General features: G+C 36.9%; 1 protein-coding gene across 1 annotated transcript in view; it reads left to right on the top strand.

Annotated features, from left to right (window-relative positions):
* The window catches only part of sh2b3 (SH2B adaptor protein 3), a 57,599-nt gene that overhangs the window by 3,950 nt on the left and 30,637 nt on the right, over positions 1 to 23,012 (top strand). The window contains exon 2 of the mRNA XM_028457580.1: positions 20,507 to 21,709. Coding sequence (XP_028313381.1) covers positions 20,537 to 21,709 — 1,173 coding nt within the window. The 5' untranslated portion in view covers positions 20,507 to 20,536. The remainder of the gene's footprint in view (positions 1 to 20,506; positions 21,710 to 23,012) is intronic.

Consider the following 23,012-nt stretch of genomic DNA (forward strand, 5'->3'; position numbering starts at 1 on the left):
AAATTAACAAAACTCCAAAATAAGTAATAAAAGTATGTATGAGTCGTGCTGATATCATATCGGATCAATATCGGTATCGGTCGATACCCAAGGCTACAATATCGGTATCATATTGGAAATGAAAACGTTGTATTGGGACATCCCTACTTATTTTGTAGTGTGGAATGCTAGAAAAGACTTGATTAAGTGATGTTACTCAAACAGTGAACAATAGTCAGCAACAGTAGGCATGAGAAAAACTGACCAATTTGTTATTAACCAATTGGTTACATACATTTTAATGTTCAAAATAATATCTACAGTATTCTACAATTGAATAAATATAATATAATATATATTAGAGATTTTAGATGCAGTCCGATAAAATCCGATTTTCGTTTTCTGGCTGATATCGGACTGATATCAATATCGGATCGGGATACCCCTATTTTTAATTGTTAACTTAAAAAAGACCGAAAGATGATATATACAAAAACGGATCACGACAATACACCACATTGACAATCAAAAACCAAACAGAAAAATAAAATAAAAAACAAAATAAATTGGAATTCACTGAAAACATTTTTAAATAGCAGGGTTTTTCCAACCTTTTAAATAGTACATAAACCGCCCTGAAACCGGCCGACCGGATGTAGACGTGTTTGGCTCTAGGGCTGGGCATTATGGACCACAATTCATATCTCAATATTTTTTCTCAAAATGAAGATATACGATATAAAACTCAATATTTTTAACTCAATAGAATTAACACATCTTCAATTTTCTGATTCAAAATGCCCCACAGGCACATTTTTTACCAGCTGCACAATATGAGCCACTTTTGTCTTTTTCTTTTATAAGGGACAGCACGTGTGAGTGAGTTCTGTAGTGTGACTTGTTTGGGTTAGGACAAACTCAGCAATCCATCCAACTGCTTGAAGTAGCACAAACAGTTCATTTTGTCTTCTTTTTTAAATAATATATTAAGGTTTCATTTATTCAGACAAACTTTTTTCAGAAAATTTACTTTGATCTTCTAAAACTAGTATTTTGATGCAAAATCAGCTATAAAATAACAACTCAGATATCTACATCTAAAATTTGATCTGGAGTTTAATCATTGTACATGTTGGAAAGTGCTGCAACATAAACATCAGATTAATGCTTATGCATGAATGCACCTTCATGCATGTACTCTTCCTGAGAGATAAATGAAAATATTTATAATAATTCATATTTTTATGGGGATTTAAATCAAATCGTTAACCTTTTAAAAGTCGTCTTTGTCATACATCGCAGTTTCACTCTTTCCAATGCGTAAAGTGTTGTGGTAGCCATCTTATATCTTGCATCGCTGGATGCAATTTACAGTATTTCAAGCTATTGTATGACAATCCCTGTCCCCAAAAACCTACATTTTGCCACAGAACCGAAGTTATGGTAAGATTAATGGTGGCCATCGTGGATTTTGTTCTGAGCACAATTTACAATAATTTAAGATATAATATTGAATTCCTTGACCCTGAAAACCTATGATTCTCCACTGAGATTAGTGGTGTCCCGATCCGATATTGATATCGGATATTGGTCCGATATCAGCCAGAATACGCATATCAGATTTTTATCAGGTTGCATCTAAAATCTCCGATATCAATATCAGATTGGGACACCCCTATAGAATACTGTAGATATTATGTTGAAGGTTAAAATATATGTAACCAATCGGTTAATAATAAATGGGTCAGTTTTTCTCATACCTACTGTTGTTGACTATTGTTCTCTGTTTAACATCACTTTATCAAACCTTTTCTAACATTCCACACTACAAAATAAGTAATAAAGGATGTATGATTCATGCTGATATTGTATCGGCTTAAATATCGGTATCGGCCAATACGAAAGGATGCAATATCGGTATCGCATTGAAAGTGAAAAAGTTGTATCGGGACATCCCTAACAGAGATCATGCTTCTATGTCAAATAGAACCAAAGTTATGACAAAATATCCAAATTGGCAATATGGATTGTAGCCATCTTGGATTTCTTGATTTTGAGTGGGAACCGTTGGTTTTCCAGCATGTATCCCATTAAAAATTGATTCAACATACTCAAAAACCCCCCATGTACAATTTTAATGATTTCTTCTAGAAGTGAACATCTTAGCCTAATATAGAGACATATCTGTCAGGCTAAGTCAGATCTCTGCGCTTCAAAGAGATCAAAGACGTTGTGTGCAAAAACATCAGTGACGTGCCGTCAGGGTAGGCAAGGTAGGCAGTGCCTACCCAAGGGTGAATTGATATTTTGATTATTTAATTATGATTTTTTTTTTCAATTATCATATAATTATAAATTATTTATTTTTCATTTCCAATAGCCTACAGTACCTATAAGTTTGAAAGTGTCCGCATTTTGTGCGTTTCATAGCCCAAATTACTAAACAGCGCTATTTCCTGGAACAGCTCTCTTTTTTTTTTTTTTTTTCGCTCCGCTGTAAGGCAGAGGGAGGCCACGCCCCCTCCCAAAGGCACGTTGCTCCTCTGCCTCCGTTCTCATTGCGTGATTTTACGTGTTTGCGCATGCGCAGTCAGGTCCCCAAGATGAAAACCATTTACGTACAAAGGCAGTGTAGAGAGCTGCCTTTAGACGCAACCGCGCTATGCTAAATGCTATACGTAAGTTCACAGTACATTAGTGAATAGATACCACGTGACCGCTGCTGCTACGTTCTCTAGCTAGTGGGTGGGATAACGCTACAGTGTGGATGACAGCGCTAGAGACAATTGAGAAACTTTGTTTTGAGGAAAAACGACAGCTTTTAAAAGATGGGAGACCAACACCTGAGCTACCAGAGCTTCAGCTAAGGTAAGGTCAGAACATGTTTCATACTTTTCACAGTGAATGGAACAAAAGGAAGGATTGACTTTGTGGATGCTCCATGTTTCTGTGTTTCCAACACAAACAACAGATGTGCTGCCGTGTCATGAGATATATGTTGTTGGGAGAGTATGGAGGCTATAATAAATAATTGTTTATGTTTCTTTAATGGTGTTTATGATGTTGATTTTGTTAGATGGCTAAATGCTTGTTCATGTGAATCTTACTGGGTTTTTTCTTTCTTATTATGAATTTTATATTTTGATAAGCGCATTGAGATTGCTTGTTGGAAATTGCTTTATACAAATAAAATTGATTTGAATCGAATTAACACTTGACAGCAGAAACATATGAAATTGTCATTGGTGGTCTCGGTTTGCAACGTGCCTACCCAACCCTAGTGGTCACGGCACGTCACTGAAAAACATCATCATACAAATGCAGATCTTTGAGGTCTAACTTGTGTTCTTGTTTGGGTTAATGCTCCATCATTGCATAAATTCATTTATGCACTAATTGTTCTAATTATCCACGATACGGATCCTGCTCTTATGAATGAACTGTTTTAAATTTACTCAAGCAAAACTCTTGAAGGAAAAGCAATAGTTTGTGTTTTTTTGTCATTAACTCTTCCTCCGGATTTCAGGAGTGTTGCAATTTTTTATACTGTTGGTCTGTGGTCAGCACCAGAAAACAAAACGGATACCCCTCTCACGTAATTATCAAATAAATATATTCCAAAAAAATGTTGTATGTCATGTTTGATATAAAAAATGACGACAACGATGACACATCTTCAATAAAACAATTTGAGTTGCTTTGAAACCTATTTTGGCCGTCAGATGACAAAAAGTGACAAAATAATATAATATATAACTTTGGAAATAATTTTGCACAATATTTTCCATAACAGAGTATTGTTTAAGGTCTTAAAATCATCCTAGTTCATTCTAAATTTCGGTTAATTTTAAAATTAAAGGGTAATGTTAGTTAGGGCAGGGTTTTTTAACCACTGTGCCACGGCACACTTACCGTAATGTGCCGTGAGAGATCATCAGGTGTGCTGCAGGAAATTAATCACTTTCTCCTAAAAGGTCTCAAAAACTTTTAAACTAATTCATCATTGTATGCAAATATGATATTATGCATTGCCATTGTAATATATTTATACATTATATAAATATAATGTAAAATTATATAATACATAAAAAATACATTGTATAACGAAACAATATTTAAGAGAATAGAGTTCAGTTGTAGTTCTAATCATATTTAATGTTTTTTTTAAACTTTTATCCATCCCATATCATGGATCAGATTATACAGTAATTATTTCATAATAATTACTATATATTGTTAACTGCACTTTTTTTTATTTGAAAAAGAATCATAAATCATAATAGATTTTTTTGTTGTTCATTTAATTCCTATTAAAAACACCTATAGGAATCCCTGCAGATTGTTACTTTTTATTAGAAAGACAATATATTGTTAAAATAGGCTGTAAAACATTTTTACATTTTCAGTTGGTGGTGTGCCTTGGGATTTTTTTCAATGAAAAGATATACTTAGACTCAAAAAAGGTTGGAAGCCACTGAGTAAGGGGACTATATTCACAATTATTGTTTCTTCTTGCCAAAAGTTTTAATTTTATGAGCTTGGGGAATGGACTGGGATGATTTTAAGACCCTAAACAATACTCTGCTGTGTATATTGACGATGTTAAGGACAATTTTGCGCAAAATAATTCCCTAAGTCAAAATATTTTTAACTGTTATTTTGTCACTTTTTGTCATCTGATGGCCAAAATAGATTTAGAAACGACCCAAATTGTTTTGTTGAAGATGTGTCACATCATTGTTGACGCTTTGGTACCAACTATGACATAAACAAATGTTTTGAAGTAAATTTATTTGACAATTATGTGTTTTTCATCAATCGCAAAGATCTTCCTCAGGGTATATCACTAAAATGTGCTCAAAAACTAAATTTCCGGTGTTCATAAGAATAATTTTCTTACTTCCTATATATCATACTTTGAAAAAAAATAATACAGTTGTGTTTTGTTCTACCATGGGGAGGGGTATCACCCAAATAATGCCCTTTTGAGATATGGCTGTTAACTTGTTGGTGATCAAATGAGCAGCTGCACCTTCAACTATTTTCAGCCCACTTTAAAGCAAACATGTCTAAATATATCCTAACATACACCTCCGCAATACTTATCATCTGTTATACTTCACCTTTGGGCTCGTACGTGTATGTGATCCGTTTGTTTGGGAGAAAATACGAGTCTGATATATAGGTCAAATCTCCTCGTTTCTGCAAGAAAACGCTGAATGCACAAGCAGAGTTTTTTATGAACTGTAGAAAAACTAGAGATATCTGGAAGAGTTTTTCCTTTGCAACAATGAGATGGTTTGCATGTGTTTTAGTGTGAAAAGTCAGCTGGCTCCCAGATTGTCCTGATGTGGAAAGGTATTCAACTCCAGAATTAGCTTTAGCTTTCCAAGAAGTCAGATGCCTCAGCAGATGATTCACAGCCGATGAGAAAGAATGAACACACACATAGACACGCGCACACACACACACATTAGAGCATCACACGTTCCAGTATAATGACACGTGTATTCATCATTTCACAATGAATCACATCCACATTGAAAGCACGTCTGAATCATTCATGAAGTATAAGTGGAGTTCATCGACTGTCGTGTACTTTCCAAATGAAACAAAGTCGTCTTAAAGTGGCAGCGTTTTATCGATCAGATCAATCTTTTTGCTTTTGGTTCAAGTAACAAACTGATGGTAGCAGAGATAATTTATTAAAGTTTTCCATCACGAGGCCTTGTTCTTTAACATTGCGCAATCGCAGATGAATAACACTCACACGGACACAGATATACACAATTTATGCTATAATTCCTCCAATACGTTTTTTCAAGTAGAATAAGACAGTTTAATAATAATACTGTAATCACAAATTGACAGACTGTTTTTTTCATCACGGTTCTTTTAAATGGGTCATTCACAGTCTTTCGTATGGCTTTATTATTGCAAAAACAAGCTTAAACAATAACAGAATATTAGGATTTTTATTAAATGTCACATCTGCAGTGCTGCAGGATGGCATTAAACAAGGTTAGGGGTTCTCGTCATTTCTCTTTTTTACTGTTTTTTTATTAAGAAAAGGCAACATGTTGACATGCTCTGGGTTCAGCCTGGTCTGTTAATCGTTAGTTGACATGATAATGGAGACTAAGGGTGTAAGAAAATAAATTTCAATGTGCAGTTATCGCATCCATCCCAAAAAATGTCCAAATCCATTTTTTTAACTATGTTTTTTTTAATGAAAAAAACATTTAATTGCACTAACATATGCATAGCACGTAAACGCCCTGTCACTAGGTGTCAGTGAACCACATCAGACCTTGTTAAACTACCTCACTTTTCAATGCATTTAAAGTAATTTAAAAACTTAACAGAATCAGAATCTGTCGTAGAAGCGAAAGTTTTTTTAAAAAAATGGAATTTGACAGTTTGATACCATTTTGTACTGAAATACGTAGTCATTGATATTGTGATGTATCGAGTTGTATATCATATTATTTAGTATTTGGATATATCGTATTGTGACAAGCAAATCGTGTATTGTATTGTCAGATTCATGGCAATGCATACCCCAAATAGGGATGCCCCAGCGCCCACTACTAACCTAACGTGGAAAAGAGTGGTAGTCTAGAAATCTGGCAAGTTTTGGTTTTTTTTAAGTAGGGGAGGGCCCAAATCTGCCCCCACATAGATGGTGCAAACACACACACTAGAATTTGTCTTCCTGACCTGCTTTAGACTTATTTGCGCATTCACACGGACCAGAATTTCCCAGGCAAACAAATCCTGGAGTGTTTTTACCACTTTAAGATTTATCAGTGTGAACTCACCTTTAGTGATATTTTGGGAGGAATCCAAACTTTGTCTGCCCAAACCAAAAACCTGTCTTGACAAAGAAGAACAGTGGGTTTTTGGCCAAAATCTTGTATCAAATATTGTATTGTCAAGCTTGTTTAGAACAACCAAAACAAAGTCTTTGTCTTGTGTAAACTATTCCTGGAAATGAAATTAAAAAATGGTGCTTCATTTGTGAGCGTGACCTTAAAGTTTCTAAATTGCCAGCAATGCCAATTCAACAAACAAGAGCTCACTGAGAAGTTTAAGGACCAATCACTGCCAGAACAGTCGGGGACTTTCCCCCTATGCTGCTCAATCTCCTGGGCGTAGTCACACACTCCTGTGGGATGTTACTCAAGATCCCATAGATTTTTGGAAAAAGACTAAAGACTTGACTTAACCTGATTACCGTAGTTATTGGGTATAACAATGTTGTCACTCACTCTTTATCATATCAGCAGCATATATACTGTAGAAGGTTACCCTTCATCTCAATGTGGATAAAGCCAGAAACATGGCTAAGGATGAGGATTTTATTACAAAGACAAATTGGACAAATGGGTCAGATGAGCACCTCTAAAACATGTCATCATTGGACAGTTTCTATCAAAAGGAAGGAAATGCAGTGAACTGATGTTAATTCGCAATGCTTGACTTGCTCTTGAGAGTTTACGTGGCTAAAAATGGTAAAGAAGTTTTAGTTCAGGAAGAAAGAAGTCAAAATATAAAGAGTTTAGCATATGGTGCACCTGGACAGTAATGTAGGCTTTCAAAATGTTTAGATTAGTGAATGTTTCCCACATAACCAGTATTATTGATAGATTCTGCCTGACACTTTGCATGTGAAGGATGTCTGCTACATAAAGTACTCCCCCATGCATGATCATCTGTGCAAGTCTCACTTCCCCTTTCTTAGTGGTTCACTTCACAAAAAATCTAAGGATGAGATTAAAGCACAGTCAAAGGTTAGCTTGCAAACGTATAAACAGGAAATTATATTTCTCATCCTCCACCCACTTAAAAAAAGTCAGTTTCCTCTTATTTATGCTAAAATGTTTAATGGTTTTTAGCTCTTGTAGTATTTAGGATTCCTTGTGAGTTACTAATTATACTGGAAAGAACTCTGGTCCTTGTTTTTCTAAAGCACATATGTCAAACTCAAGGCCCAGGGGCCAAATCAGGCCTTTTGGACTCGGAACATCCAATTCGGCCCACAGGAGAAAGCAAAAATGACAGAGAAAACATGAATTATTGTGTAAATGAAACAACAATATTTTCAGGGGCTCCCAGTTTCCACAGTGCTTATATCGCATTTTTAATGTTAAATTGTTGAAAAAAACCCCTCAAAATTCTTACAAAATCTTTTAATTTCCCTCAAATTATTACATAAAATTGAACAAAAATTGGTCACAAATCTAAGAAATGTAAAGTGAAGACCCTGTTGGGCCTGATATTCATCACTTATTGCTTATTATTGTTGATTACATATTAATATAAGTGTAAACTAGTACACAATAATGTTGAAATTACTTGTTTTCCAGCGTAATATCTGTGGCCCTCTTGAGATTAAACTGGTCTGTACTTGGCCCCTGAACTTAAATGAGTTTGACACCCCTGTTCTAAAGGGTTATACAGTTATTTAAGGGTTTCATAAATTGATTCATTTAAAGACAGCATGCTGGACAATGTGGTTTTAAAATGCAAAGTGAACTTCAGAAAACTACAAATGTCATTATCACTGTGTTTAATTGCAATATTAGATTTTGACTCAATGTTTGGGCATTAAACTTAAACGCAATGCTGGCTTTGCTCCAGCTCTTGAAGTTGCTTTTCCAACTTGCTTTTGTCTCTACGTTCACAGACTGGAGGAAACAGCCGGAGAGTGGCTCGGCTTTTATTTCTGTGTGTTTTAAGAATAGCTGCATTGTGTAATTGTTGTGGGAATGTCGGAAAAGGCTCGAACCCAAACAAAAACCACATGTACTCAATAGTTTGTCCCAAGAATTACTAGAAAAAATATTTAGTTTTGCGTATTTTTCCGCTATTTGCCACTTCTTGTTTTGTGTCCTTTTAGAGTTACTTGACAGTTTCGGAGAATGTTTGATGTTTTTAAGCAATTCTTTCTGTTTCCAGAAGCTACACTGGGAATTTTAGCCTTGAATACCACACACTGAGTGCTAATCACTTCCCATGCCTAGTTCCTTTTTTCTATAATCTAGCCCTCAGAGTTTTGACAAATACCAAATATAAAGCCCCTCGATTTTCCGTTTCAAAATTTCTCCAATTCCATTTTGGAGTTCACTTTTTTTCCATTTTGTTTCCATTTCAACGGCTTTTTGTAATCAGATGTCATTACAGGCTAATAAACATCCTAAAATCATGCCAAAAATATGCTTAACATGGTTAATATAGTTGCCTATTGTCATTAAATTCATTTTTATACACAACAGAAATATGCTAAAACAAGCATGTGAGATTTTGCTTGGGATTTGACATCCATCTACACTTGCTATTCAGTTTCATATTGATTTTGATTTTGTAAAAAAAAAAAAAAAGAATAAATAATGATTTCCTTTACGTTTTTTATCTCCATTTTCCGCGATTATGAAAAATCGGAGGTCGTACTCTAATTAACAAAAAATGATTAAGAGCGCCACAGATTATTTATTTTAGCTGCACAAATATTGATGCTTGTTTTCTGACATTTTGATCATGTTGCGCATAATGAATTTTAATTGCAATTCATCATCAGTCCTTGTAAGCAGCCAAAGGTACTAAATATCTCCTCCGTCGGCAAGGCTAGATCATTTTATGGCCACCTTTCCGCTCAAATCTTGAGATCGAGCAAGACTATGGAGTCTCATGAGATTAAAGCCTGGTCTGATGCCTCATGTGTTCCAAACACTTGCTAACCACCTGCATAATGGGGAAATATGGTGAAAATGTGTAATTTTGTGATTTCCGTCCGTTTTCCATAATCATTCAGTTACGCTCATTTCATCAGAGTTACTACAAGCTAAAGTATATGTTTTACTTCTACGTACCCAAAATCAACCACTCTACATCACATTTGGCTGAAAATGGCTGCCCGAGTTTTGTCCCAAAGAATAAAATTGCCTTACTTTATTTAAAAATAAATGTGCAAGAATTATGTACCATAAATACATAATGCGTAAAACTTAAAGGAAGAAAAAGAATTGGTTAAAAACTTTTTTTTAACCTCACTTTTTGGTTAAAACACACAAGTTTAGATACCCCAATGTTGTCTATAAACTGTATTAGAACACTGTTACAACATTAGCCTATTGGCAAAACCTTGCAATAGTAAAAGCTACCAGAAAAACCTAATTTGCATCTATTTTTTAAGTATTTACTTTGACAGAGAAAAAGTCTTTGCAATTGATATTTTTGTCCTTGTTACTTCTCAGATGTATTACTGTAGGCGTGTGTGTGCGTGCGTGCGCGTGCGTGCCTGCGTACATTGTCTACACATGTTTCACTGGTCTCTGCTCACTAGGGCAGGGCTTCCTGGTGGTAATTGAAGGCTGTGCAGAGATCGAAGATCCTTCAGCGTGTCTCACTCTAGCACCTTGACCTGTACGCACTAATGCAGTATTCTAGTGTGCCTCCCCCCTCCTCACCTCTCCCCTGCCTTACTTCCTGCCTGCCCTCTCATTATCCCTTATCTCTACTTTTCTCTGTCCGTGTCATCTTGCTTTCTCGGTCTCCTCCTTTTGCTTTTCTTCTCTGACGCTCCCTCACTTCCTTCTCACCCCCTCTTTCTCTCTCTCTCTCTGTCTGTCTTTCTAATAACTATCATGTCTTTGCTTCTTACTCCAACACCTTTTTATGTAGTCAGTCATTCACATTGGGGGAAATTTCAGGGTTGTTAGAAAATGAAAATGTGTTTTTTATTCCAGATCCTTGGATGCACAGTGCACACATTGCATTTTGCTGTTCCAACGAATGTTTTCCTGGAAACGTTGGATGGAGTGTTTGATGTCTCAATGAGCTTTGATGCCATGCAGATTAATTGAGTCATAAGATGGGATGCGTCCGATTGCCAGGGCTACATAAAGGGCAGACGGATGTGGGTTTTTGTAAATTACATTTTACCTAATGACGATGACAATTAGGAGCAAGGGCTATTTCAGGGGTAGGAGGCACTTGAAGGTGCACGTGTGTGCACATTCTCAGACGAGTCGCTCATGGGACACGCATGTGCACAGCTGTTATTGTGTGTGTGTGTGGGGGGGAGGAAGAGTAGAGCTCATCCTCGCTCAGCAGTGAACCATGAGGGCATGGCTCAGTTTGACTGTACAAACACACAAAGGTCATGTCTAGGCATGCATAGTTTGCTTCAAGGGAAGCTTTAAAAAATTATCTTCACAATGTCCGGTTTGTGTCCACTTTTGTTTAGAGAAAATACAACTTTGGCTGGAATGTGTTTAGGCAATTATTAGTGTCTGATTCAGTTAATTTAAGATTTTTTTTAGACCTTCCACATCTAACAAAAATCTGAAACATTCATACTAAATGTTTTGTCAATTTTGAGACTGGATAACCTAAAAATAACTGAGGTGACTCATGCACCCACGGGCAGAATGTATGAACACTGCAGAGTGAGATCCACATCCTAATGGTGTAAGGCAGGAATGATACCAACACAACAGTCCATGATAGGAAATGTAATATGAAATATGAAAAATGCATGATAACATTTTTTTTATCTATAGTTTCTAATTTCTTAAAGTCATGCATAACACAAATCTTCATCCACTAAACAGTCTGCTTACACCAGTGTTTTTCAATTTAAATGGGATCACCTGAAATGTCTAGTAATTTATAAAATGAATTATTGAATAGAAAAAAAATATTAAATTTCGAAAAAAAATATTTAACACACAATGTTAAACAACTGTATTTTGTACTTTCACTTTCTCAAAAATATAAATCTAGTTTAAATAAAATGCAATACAGAGAAAAGAAGAAGAAGAGAAAGAAAATATATAAAATACAGTGTGAAAATATCTGAGCTGGCATATCTTGTGAGTTTTTGCACCACTCCTGGTACTCTGTATTTGTAACACAGTATAACAAACATGATTAAAAACTAATTAAAAAAAAAGTTTTTTGGGGGGTTGCCAGAAATTTGTGATATAAAAATGGGGTCACAATCCAAAAAAGTTTGGAAACCAATGGCTTTTGCCCTTTATAAGCTGTCGGTAATTCAGGGTGAACCCAAATGGAGACATGTTATTTAATCAGGGTGTCCTGATCTGATATCGTGCATCGGTCCGATATCAGCAAAAAAGTATCAGATTTATATTGGCCTGCTTCTAAAATCTCCACTACAAGCCGGCGCCGTCCATTCCAGACTTTTTTAAAATCATATTTTATCATTCTGTTGCTGACTATTGTTCTCTGCCTGAGTAATATTACTTGATCGATACTTTTTCAACATCCCACACTACAAAATAAGTATTTAAAATATGTATGATTCATGGTGGTATTGAATCAGCTCAATACCGATATCGGACAATTTTTAAAGTTGCAATATCGGTGTCATATTACATCTTAGAAGTGTAAAAGTTGTATCAGGACACCCTTAATATTTACTTATTTTGGTAGTTTAGGGTTCAGTGTTAACATTCATGTTTTCAGACATCTAGAGAAAGAATAATGAATGCGAGCTCATAGAATTCATGTTGCTGTGTGAAGCCAAGTCAACAACCTTTATATGGTTTTTATTAACTTTTTCTTGTGTACTATTAAGCCACTTAAACCATTCTGGGGAAATTTACCACCTACTTGAGATAAAACAGATTAAAAAAGCAAAGTAGGAGCATTATTTTTTTACCATCTCAGCACAGACTATGGGTAGTATAGAAAAAAAAATGAGAATGCATTGTTTGGCAACAGTCATGGAACTGATTAATGCAGGACATTATATCAGAATAAATCTGCACAAGAATGTGACAGACAATTAATAAAATAATAGAAAGTTCATCAACATGCAAGTGTGTTTACAGCAAATTGTGAATTTGGAGCACCGTAGTGAGTCAGTGTTCCAAGGCATCATGTGTTCGAAGTGACGGCAATAAATATTTACTGAGACACACAATTTGTTATGTAAAAAGGAAAAAAATAATTCTAAGTTTAACTTCAATTTATCAGATAGTAATTCACAAATATTTGTTATAGGAGCTGTACTAAGACAAGATAGATGGTGGTGATGTGGTTACGAACAACCGTCTTATCAGCATTCAGTTAAATTTGTGCAAGTTGGGATTGAATTATATCAAATGCAGACAGTTGGTATTCATAAATTTATGAGATTACGTACAATAAAGAGATAACGCCCCCTGACATCAGCACAATGCCTGGGGGCATGATGTATTTTGATAAGATGTCAAAATAATTTGGATTTTGACTTTTTAGAGTAGGTATGTACAGTATATTGCATTGAGGAGTATTAAAAATATTTAATCATTGCCTCTCACAAAAGACTAAACCAGTGTGTCTGAGTTGCAAAAATCCACTTCTTTGTCATTGGTTCTGCTCAGGTAATAACATTTTATGTCCATCACCTTGTGGTCCTGATGCATAGTGCACGTTTACTCCCGCTGTGATTCGTGATCTTAAGACCATTTTTTTGTGCGTGCCAAATGCATGAAACAAACTGTTCCAAATTGGGATAACCGAGACCGCACAGTAGTGTGTGTGAGCTGATACCAGTCACTGTAGATATAAATAGGGCCTCCCTCTCTAGTCAGGTTTAAACCAGCGAGACTGATTGTTATCTATGTTTTGTGTAAGCTTAAAGGTCATCACAAGTTTAACTTCTAATGTTTGCACCACAAAAAAAAAGCGATATATGTGATATTTAAATCAGATTTCTACCAAACCATGTTGAGCAGACTACAGCTGATGCCACTTAACTGCTCAACATACTTCATTGTTGACATTATTTGAAGGGAGTAGTAAGTAACACACATGGACATTATGTCAAAATGTTTTGTGCTTTTATTCAAGGATGCTTGTTACAAATGAACTGGCTGAGCTGACATGAGTCATGGGACTACTGGTGCTGAAAAGATCAATTCACGAGTGTGTTTCACACATCCTGTTTCCTTCCTGTTCGATTAAAATCAATTTCAGTTCATTCTCATTGAAAAAGAGGGGTTTAGTTCCACTTTTCGACTCACAAAGGCATAAAGTAAAGGTAGGAGCTGTGATGGTGGCCTTAATTCTTCTACTTTTGTAATGTTTTATAATTTACAATGTAGACTGGCTTGTAGATATGTAGATTTTTTTTCTTAAATTCAACAAATACATTTTATGTATAAATGCAATATCAGAATCAGAAGTACTTTATTTATCCCTGGGGGAAATTACTTGTGTCACAGAGGCTCGAGAAATATTACAAATAAAATGCATAAACACTAAAAAGGACAGAAAAAAACTGTTAATTAAATAAGGATTAAATACAAGTGCACACATTACAGTAGGAAAATAAAACAATAATAATTATACAAATGTACTATACAGTATATATACTGTAAATAAATAGTATAAAAGCATGACTAGACATCATAAGAGACCTAATGGGTACATTTTTCATGGCCTCTTGGCAACTCTTTTGTTAGATAATTGTGCAAAAATCCAAAAATGTTCTATTTGTTAATACGCTGCAGGTTTGGAGATCTCTATTTAGCTTTAAAAAAATCTCTTTATAATAGGGCTTACCGTCTAAAGTAGTAAACATTGCTGTTTCCCAAAAAAATATGAGCTTTTAATAACATTTGCTTTGTTCTACTGACAGAAAAGCTGCAAAAACTGTCAGTGCAGGAGCAGCTTTTGCCAGATTCCTGCCTGTACGACACAAGAAACAGAGAAAAACACAATCAACGGCCCAGTGTGTCGCAGAGAAGAAGAATGTCGGCATTGTATGGGAAATGTTAGCCTGAGAGATGATGAGTAAGATGAGGAAAGAAAGCAGAACAGGAATGCAGGAAGTTGTTGAATGTGTGAGTGTTTTTGATTTCCAGCCTGGTGTGCTTGAGTTGGCCTTCACCTCTGCTCTCCTGCTGCGAGTCTTCCCCTAGCACAATGATAATAGAATAACTTTGCAAAATGAAAGAACAAAACTTTTTAGAATTTCTTAAATGGCCCTCGCTGCTGGTGAAAGTAAAGAAAGGAAGCCGGAATCACAAAAACATCCGTCCGTCCTCGGCCGGCCGAGCTGGCGGACGGAGAGGACAAACAGAAAGATGAGACCCTGGGAAAACAGACGACCAAACCCCCCTGAGGAAGTGCGTGTCTGTCTGTCTGTCTGTATGTGTGTGCATGTTTTGTAGGCAGTCAATGCTGAGTCATTGCTGAGCTGGCCACGCAGATAGAAACAGACTGCTGTGGGGGGGGCAGCTGGAGGGGCAGGAGTGGGGGCACACACTGAGCATGCTCCATAAAGCACAGGAAGAGAATGAGTTGCGACAGGAAACTCAGGTATTTTTGTCGCATTCATTGTCGTTCAAACCCAAACCCCCATCGACCCCTGACCCCCACCACCTTGAGCAGAAAACTACTTATTAAGTGTCACGACTGTCACAATGGAGCGCGTCAGTTCAGCACATGGAGGATGGCGTGAGATGCATATCAACAGATAGCGGACGAGTCGCTCCATGTTGCCTCCCCACTGCTAACATCTCCCCCATTGGTTGGACAACCATAACACACACATACATTCTTACTTCCTGTACAGCCTTGTCTTCTACTCTGGAGCAGTGGTTCTCCAAGCTTTTGGGCTCAAGTACCTCTCTCTTATTTCTGATTTCAAGTACCGCCTTTGTACCATCTATTTCTCTCAGAATACAATGAAAAAATATCTATAGAGCGTAATGATGGAAAGAATGAGTGATAACACATTTTAAAGGATCTCATGAATGAAACAGTATTTATTGTCTCATGAATAGATTTATCTCTTTAGTTCTTATTATTTATGGTCATCTCCCGCCTATTGTGGGACCAAAACTGACAAGATCAATATCATCATCATTATTATAAATAGAATTTTTAACTAAAAATAAACCAAAACCACATATTCTTAATGCTTTAATTTGCTAATCCTTCGTGCTTTGCCTAACCCTAGAGGTACACGTACCCCCATTTGAGAAACACTGCTCCAGAAGATAAATTTTGGAGTTTAAACACTTACGAATATTCCATTAAGTTTTAGAGAGGATCCGGATCAATATATTGATTTTGGATCAGTTTAAAAAATTAATAAAATCCCCATCTCTCATCATTGGTGAAATTTGAAAAAAGCCTATCTTGGTTTGTAAGTTACTGATCTTTATGAAATTGGACTGTTATGTTGGGTTGATTCCTCAATTACCCGACAGAGTTTCATCTAGATCAGATTGCACATTTAATTGCCAATTTTCAAAAAAAAAAAAAAAAAATGGGGATGTGCATACATTTGGACATACTGTATGCTTATTAATGGTGACATAAATGTCTTCCAAGCCTTTTAAAGTGTGAATGATAATAGTACCATGATTAGGATCATTGATCCAGATAACTAGACATTATCTGGCAAAGAGGAGATATAGCGCTTGGCAGAGGTTTGGTTCTCCGCTTTTGTTTTAATTCAGTAGTGTTTTCCTTCTTTGTTTTGAAACATATTTTGGGTTTTATAAGAATTTGTGTTCATGTACATGACATCAATGTTCATATTTCATATATTGGTCAATAAATCAGATGATATATCGGCTTTTTAAAACCCTAATATCAGTGTCGGCATCAGCCCCCAAAATACCATATCGGTCAGGCTCTAGAATAAACCCTAATCTATCCACATCAGCCACTCCCTCATTGTCATAGTGTGACCAGGACACTTTTCCTCTTGTTGTTAGGACATCAGTTGCCTTCAAGTTCTTATTTTTACACATTCAGAAGCCAGTGGAATCACTCCCAGCTGCTCCGATTGCATAATGCAGTCCTGCAAACTACGGTAGTTTTAGGAGCCTGTACTCTTGCTACAAATATTTATTTCAACTAATGGTTTATTTATAACAGCAGTAGTGATTTGTTGGATGTGTTGACTGAGCCAGAGCATGTTTCCAGTTGTTCAGAGTAACAACACAAACTCAAGGCACACAAGAAAAGTCTTTCTAAAAAGCATGTTTTCCACCTGAGTGAGAAAATAATTAGACCAACCCTCTGTTCACTTGGAGATTAACTCTGACTGTTAGATTGTATCAATTTAGTTCAGTTCTAAAGCACAACGCACACAGAGCAGACCGTCAGAACTGACGCGATACAAAATAGTAAAATCCTGCTCACTTTTAAGTTTCATTTTGCGATGTTACGATCCAAGAACTATCCAAATAAACTGACAAACAACAGATGTTGGAAGAGTTTTGATGAATTACTTTTACAAAAACAATAACTAGGGATGTAACGATTCACTCAACTCCCGATACGATTCGATTCACGATACTGGGTTCACGATACGATTCTCTCACGATTTATTTTACAAAATGGGACTGTACATAAATTACTGAAAAATATTCCTTTATTTTTTTTTGGGAAATTCTGTACTATTTTCTTTTTATTTTTCATTGTCAAAAGAATCCCTTGATAAACTATTCAAAACAATGCAATTTAACTAAAAATAAATCTTGAATGAAATAAATAAAGGAATAATACAAATGAAGAAGAAGCCTATTAATTTAAATTCTGGTTCTATAGTAAACAATACAAAACTGCATAATAGTTATTTTTCTTTTTAAAAGTGCAACTGAAAATGTATTTTGTGCCTTAACAATTAGACTTTAAAAAAAAAAAACAGTCTGCACTGTATTTGCGTCAGATATTTGTTTGGACCAGCAGAGGGTGCTGGTAACCCAGTGGTCGGTTGGCATGCAGATATCTTGCAGTGAAGAAGAGATGCTACACTAGCAGACAGAGCTAATAGAAAAACATGACTTTTACAGATATTCACGTAATATTACAGATATTCTTTCGGTGCTAAAGGGGTAAGGAATCATTTATGAACATGTTTAAGAGTAGAAGGCGGCCAGAAAGAAAGTAGTAGCAGATTCCGCACGCCGCCAACACTTCTGGATAGCGCCCTCTGCTGTTTAAAAAAAGTACTGCATTTCAATTTTCACAGCATCGATGTGAATCGTGATACCTATGAATCAATTTTTAACTGCCTTATGATTAATCGTTACATCCCTAACAATTACACAGCTTTTGTGAGTACAGTGAAAAAAAAATTCCCATATGTTAATAGGTAGCGTTACCAATGTAACACACACGGAAGTTGATCACAAGTTGATACATAACATAAGGAACTCTGGTTCCTTTATTCAGATATGTTTAAGTGTTTGTCGTAATCTTCAAATTTTTTAAATTTATTCTTTAATAAATTTGTAACATTCCACCAGTCATGTGACTTTATGCATTGCTCCTATTGGCCAGCGAGCTATACTGATATCCGAATCCGTCCGGAATGGACCTTGACCAAACGGGCAAGAATGTTCCGGTACCATCCTTGATCAGACATCAGAAAATCAGTCCTAAAAAAATCAATATTTAAGGAGAAAACATGCTCAGAGGTAAACAAATCCTATCCACTTATCACATGCTGAGTGGACACTCTGCCCTGTTCTGTTCTGCGTGTAACGGCCTTTAGATATCATCCCAACTTAGCAGACTTTTGTTTGTGTTTTACTACTACTTAAACTAGCTGTCATTTAAACAACTTTATTTTAGTAGTTTTGCTTTTCTCTTTGGTTTGAATGACAATGCCAGTGGATAACAGTTATAGTTTGATCATAAAAGTTTTTTCTGTAAATAATAACCTGAACTGTAACAATACCAGGCAGAAAATTTGTTTTATCTATGACAATTTGCTTCCTACCATGGCTTATTTATATGTATTTCTCAGTAACAGAAAAAGCAGAAGCGTTGAAGCATGTCACGTGTAAACAAACACCCACTCGGATGTCCAAGCAGCCAGTGCAATTCACTGAGAAAATTGCTAACCATACTTCCTCTATTCGTGACTCATTCATTGTCTCTTTTCATTCCACCGACGACTAAAAATCTCAGTCACTCCGTTTAGTGTAGTTTAGAAATGATTCATTTTGTCTTTAAATGAGTTCATCTCACTGTCGTCATCCACACTGTATAATAAAAACACATCGTCCACATGTTGTCTAGTGTGTATTGGTCCGATTCAGTTCACTTTCCCCGCAGTCTGAATAGTAACTCCCTGTCTTATAAGATAATGGCGGCCATTGTTGTCTGATGATATTGCAGTAGGCGTTTATTACCACATATTGCCTGTGTAATTCAAATGTGTGCAAAGATGAATGTAACTTTTGACCATGTTTTCAAAGCTTTAAGCAGTTTGGAATATTTTCTCCTTGAAGCTGCTACCCATGATAATTATTTAGCAAATAAAATTATACAACATCTGCATTGTAAATTTCATCTTCAATCCTGGTGTCAAAATTAGTATGTAGTGTGTTCACATTAGCATGCAAAGATTGAGTATATGAGAAATAGCTGGATATATACTATGGGCACATTTTTTAAGTATGCACGGTGGACACACTGGTCATACTCAATCGCCCCATGATGCATTGCGAGCGGAATGTAAAATGGTCCTGGGACCAGCATCAACCTAAAAATCAATCATCCCTTTTTTAAAACAAAAGCGTCTCTTTTTGTCTTCCATTAGTTTTTAAGTAAACCTGAAGTTTTGTCAGTAGCACAATGGAGGGTCTTTGAAAATCTCCGAAATGTTGGAATGAAATGTGTTTTTCCCGTGAGTTTTATGGATCAAATGACCACATGTTGATATTCTATTTGGTCACTTTCTCAATTAAAATGCTCTCAGAACTTTCAAAGGTGGATAATTAACAGAGATTTAGACTCAGTGTGCTTCAGGTTTTTGTTGTAGGTTTAAAATGCATCTTGGGAAACTTGGAAGTATGCTTCAGTGGGAACGGTCATCATCCTAATCATACTTATAGGATATAGTACAGTATGTAGTATTTATTATTGAATTTGTAGTGTATAGTATGTATGGAGTGTGCCATTTCAAACACACGTGTAGGCCTCATAGATCAATTAATACTTTTCTCCAAAAAAAAAAAGGTTGTATTGCTGCTTGAAAGTAGTAAATATTGAGATTTTGGGAGAAGTTTTACGCATTGCATTGTGGGATGTGGGGTCCCGTAGACGGTTGCCTAGAAGTGTTTATTACTTAGTTTTTAGTGTGATTTCTTGTGTTTGCCCCAAAGAATTCTGCCAAAGTGAACTCCCAACACATTTCTGGTGTTTCTATTTATTGAAGGTTGTGGCAAAATAATGGGGGATGTCTATTTTTGGGCTTACAAGGAAAGATGCTATTCTGGCCAAAATGGAATGTCCCGCAGATTGAGGCGATATCACTGGGAATACCAGGAACAAACTAGAACATTTCTAGCTTTTTCCTTTCATTTTGGAGTCAATGTTTGTTTCACTATAATTTAATTTAATCAAAATATTATCCTGGGTAGCATTTTCAATCTTCATAATATCTTCATACCTGTACATTTTTATGTCTCTCAATCTGTCATGTTTTGAAATCAACTCTTAAATCCTGTCTTTTTCCAACCCCTCTTTTGTGTTTTTGTAGAAGTGATTCTCAGCCAGTCTGGTTACTGCAATGAATGGTAACACTATCCATCCAGCCAACACCACAACAGCTGGAGGAGGCCCGGCGTTAGCGGCGCCCCCAAGAGGCTGGAGAGAATTCTGCGAGTTGCATGCAATTGCTGCAGCCCGACAGCTGGCCGGACACTACCGAAGTTTTGCTAGAGAGTGGCCACAACACGATGTGCTCCCACCGGAGACCTTCTCCAAGCAATTCACAGACCTCTTCCAGCACCATTTCTGCTGCGAGGTTGATAAAGATGGTGTCCCGCTCATCCAGACCACATACTCCTCCACCTCAGGTCTCCCCTCATCCACAACCACCCTGGCCTCCGCTCTCTCTTCACAGACTGTCATTGGTCGATTAAGGATTACGTCTTGGCCCGAGGTACAGGATTATCGGGAAGCAGGGCGGCCAAGCGGGGGAGCTGCTCCATTGGCGGTGTCGCAAAAAGTGGAACCGGTGCATGTGAGTCGAGAGGTGGAGCAGCCACTTCGGTGCGCCGCAGGAAACTCTTTTTCGTGTTCTCGCAGCATTGCTGGCGAGTCGCTGCGGATCCGTAGCTGTAGCAGTGAGGACGTTTCCGGTACTGCTCGTCGTCGCGTGTCTGAAAGATACTCCTTGGACTCGTCATCCTCGAATTCTACACACGCCGACGTGACACACTTCTCCGTCAGTCAAATCCAGCAAAGTGTGAAACGGATTTTAAAAAAAGGGCCTGTCCCCAGCCCGCGCACATCCCTGGACCTTTCTCCTCCCACCAACCCCACCAACAACAACAACCCCCTAAATATTAGCCACAGACTAGGTGGAATATCCCTCACCACTGACGAGGGCTCATCGTCTTCCTCCTCCTCCTCATCGCACGCTTCTACGTGTCTAAATTCTGAAGCCACACCCCCAGCGGCCTCACAGTGGCCCGTGCCTGGAGTAGTGTCTCAGTTCCTCGAGCGGTTTCGATGGTTACGCAGCCGAAGCTTAAGGCAGAGGCGCTCCGAGGTGAGTGGATGCTGTAAGGAAGGCCAACTGAGGTACTTTCCAGTGGACGACACTATCTCAGACTCTCAGCCTCGCTGGCAACGCTGCCGCCTGCTGGTCAGGAGGATCAGGGACACGCAAGAAGGAATAGGAGGATCGAGACGAGGAGTGGAGAGGTATCAGCTAGAGCTCTATGATCCTCCAAAGGTAAAAACCCTCACTCACATATACGATCTTTTTTGTTTTAACATATTCTTTGTTCTTAATTCATTACCTTACCTTATTGTTCTGATTATCATCAGTGGCTACAAATTTATTTGGAAAATTTTGCAGAGGCAAAGATGCTTGAAATTTAAAAAAACTTTTTGTTTTTATTTGCAAATATTGTGAGAGGCAATGCACTTTCCTCATTGTCTGTGTTAGAAACACAAGAAATCATGGTAAGAATGACGAAAAAACACGTGTCTATAGTTGAGATGAAAACTAACTTTTGAGCGGAAATTAAGCTTTTTATGTTAAAGTTTTCATTGTTGTTAATTCATAAAAAATAAAAAAAAAACACTGTCGTTGCTTTACAACCTAAATAGACAAAATAATTCTGATTATCGACTTGAGTCAGTGGCAACGATTGTATTTGGAACATTTTTGCAGCGGTAAAGAAGCTTGAAATTTCCAAAACCCTAACCCTGCAAATATTGTCAGAGGAAATACTCTTTTCACTATAGTTGCATGTTTACAGTACTACTACTCCTTGTAAATTAATGGAAAAATTACTTCAGAGCAAACTTTCAAATACGTGTATGTGCACAAAATCCATGTGTCAATAAGGTGGAGACCTACTGTAGCCTTTTCAGGGACGCTTGGTTACTGTGTTTGCCAAGCAGTTTCATAAACCTTAAGTTGGCAGGCATACACAAACAAACTCAAAGGCACAACATCATTTCCTGTTTCCAGCTGTTGCAGACGCAGGGGTTTCCCCCCTCGATATCTCTTCATCATCTCCTTTTTTCCTTTCTTAAGATGTTTTTTGCACCACTTCTAAGCAGCTCTTTCTTGTTCTCTGTACTCACCACTTGACAAAACATTACAGAAGCTCAACATGATAAGACACGGGATGCTCTTGCATTGCAACGATAGGGCATCATGGGCTTCTTTAAAGGCTGCTTCCCTCAAAGCTGCTTTGTGCTTATTCATTGATCTACTGAACTGTGTTCGTCATTTATTCATTTGGTTTAAAACGAACTAGCAGATTACATTATGTTTTTAAATTGTGAAAATAAACTGTCTTAGTGACACGGTTACATGATTTTCGTTTTTAATTTGGAATTAAAGTATTCTGCTTTGTGTTTACATGGAAATAGTAATTCTATGGAAAAGCACATTTATTCGCCTTGATTTAAATTCCGCTTTAGTTGGGAAGGGTCCTGATTGGACAGGGGACGAACATGACGTATTCACGTCTACAGGAAAAAAACACAAAACCATACTTTGCTTTTTGGCTACAATGTAA

This window comes from Gouania willdenowi, chromosome 9 (genome assembly GCF_900634775.1).
Source record: "Gouania willdenowi chromosome 9, fGouWil2.1, whole genome shotgun sequence".
Lineage (NCBI taxonomy): Eukaryota > Metazoa > Chordata > Actinopteri > Blenniiformes > Gobiesocidae > Gouania > Gouania willdenowi.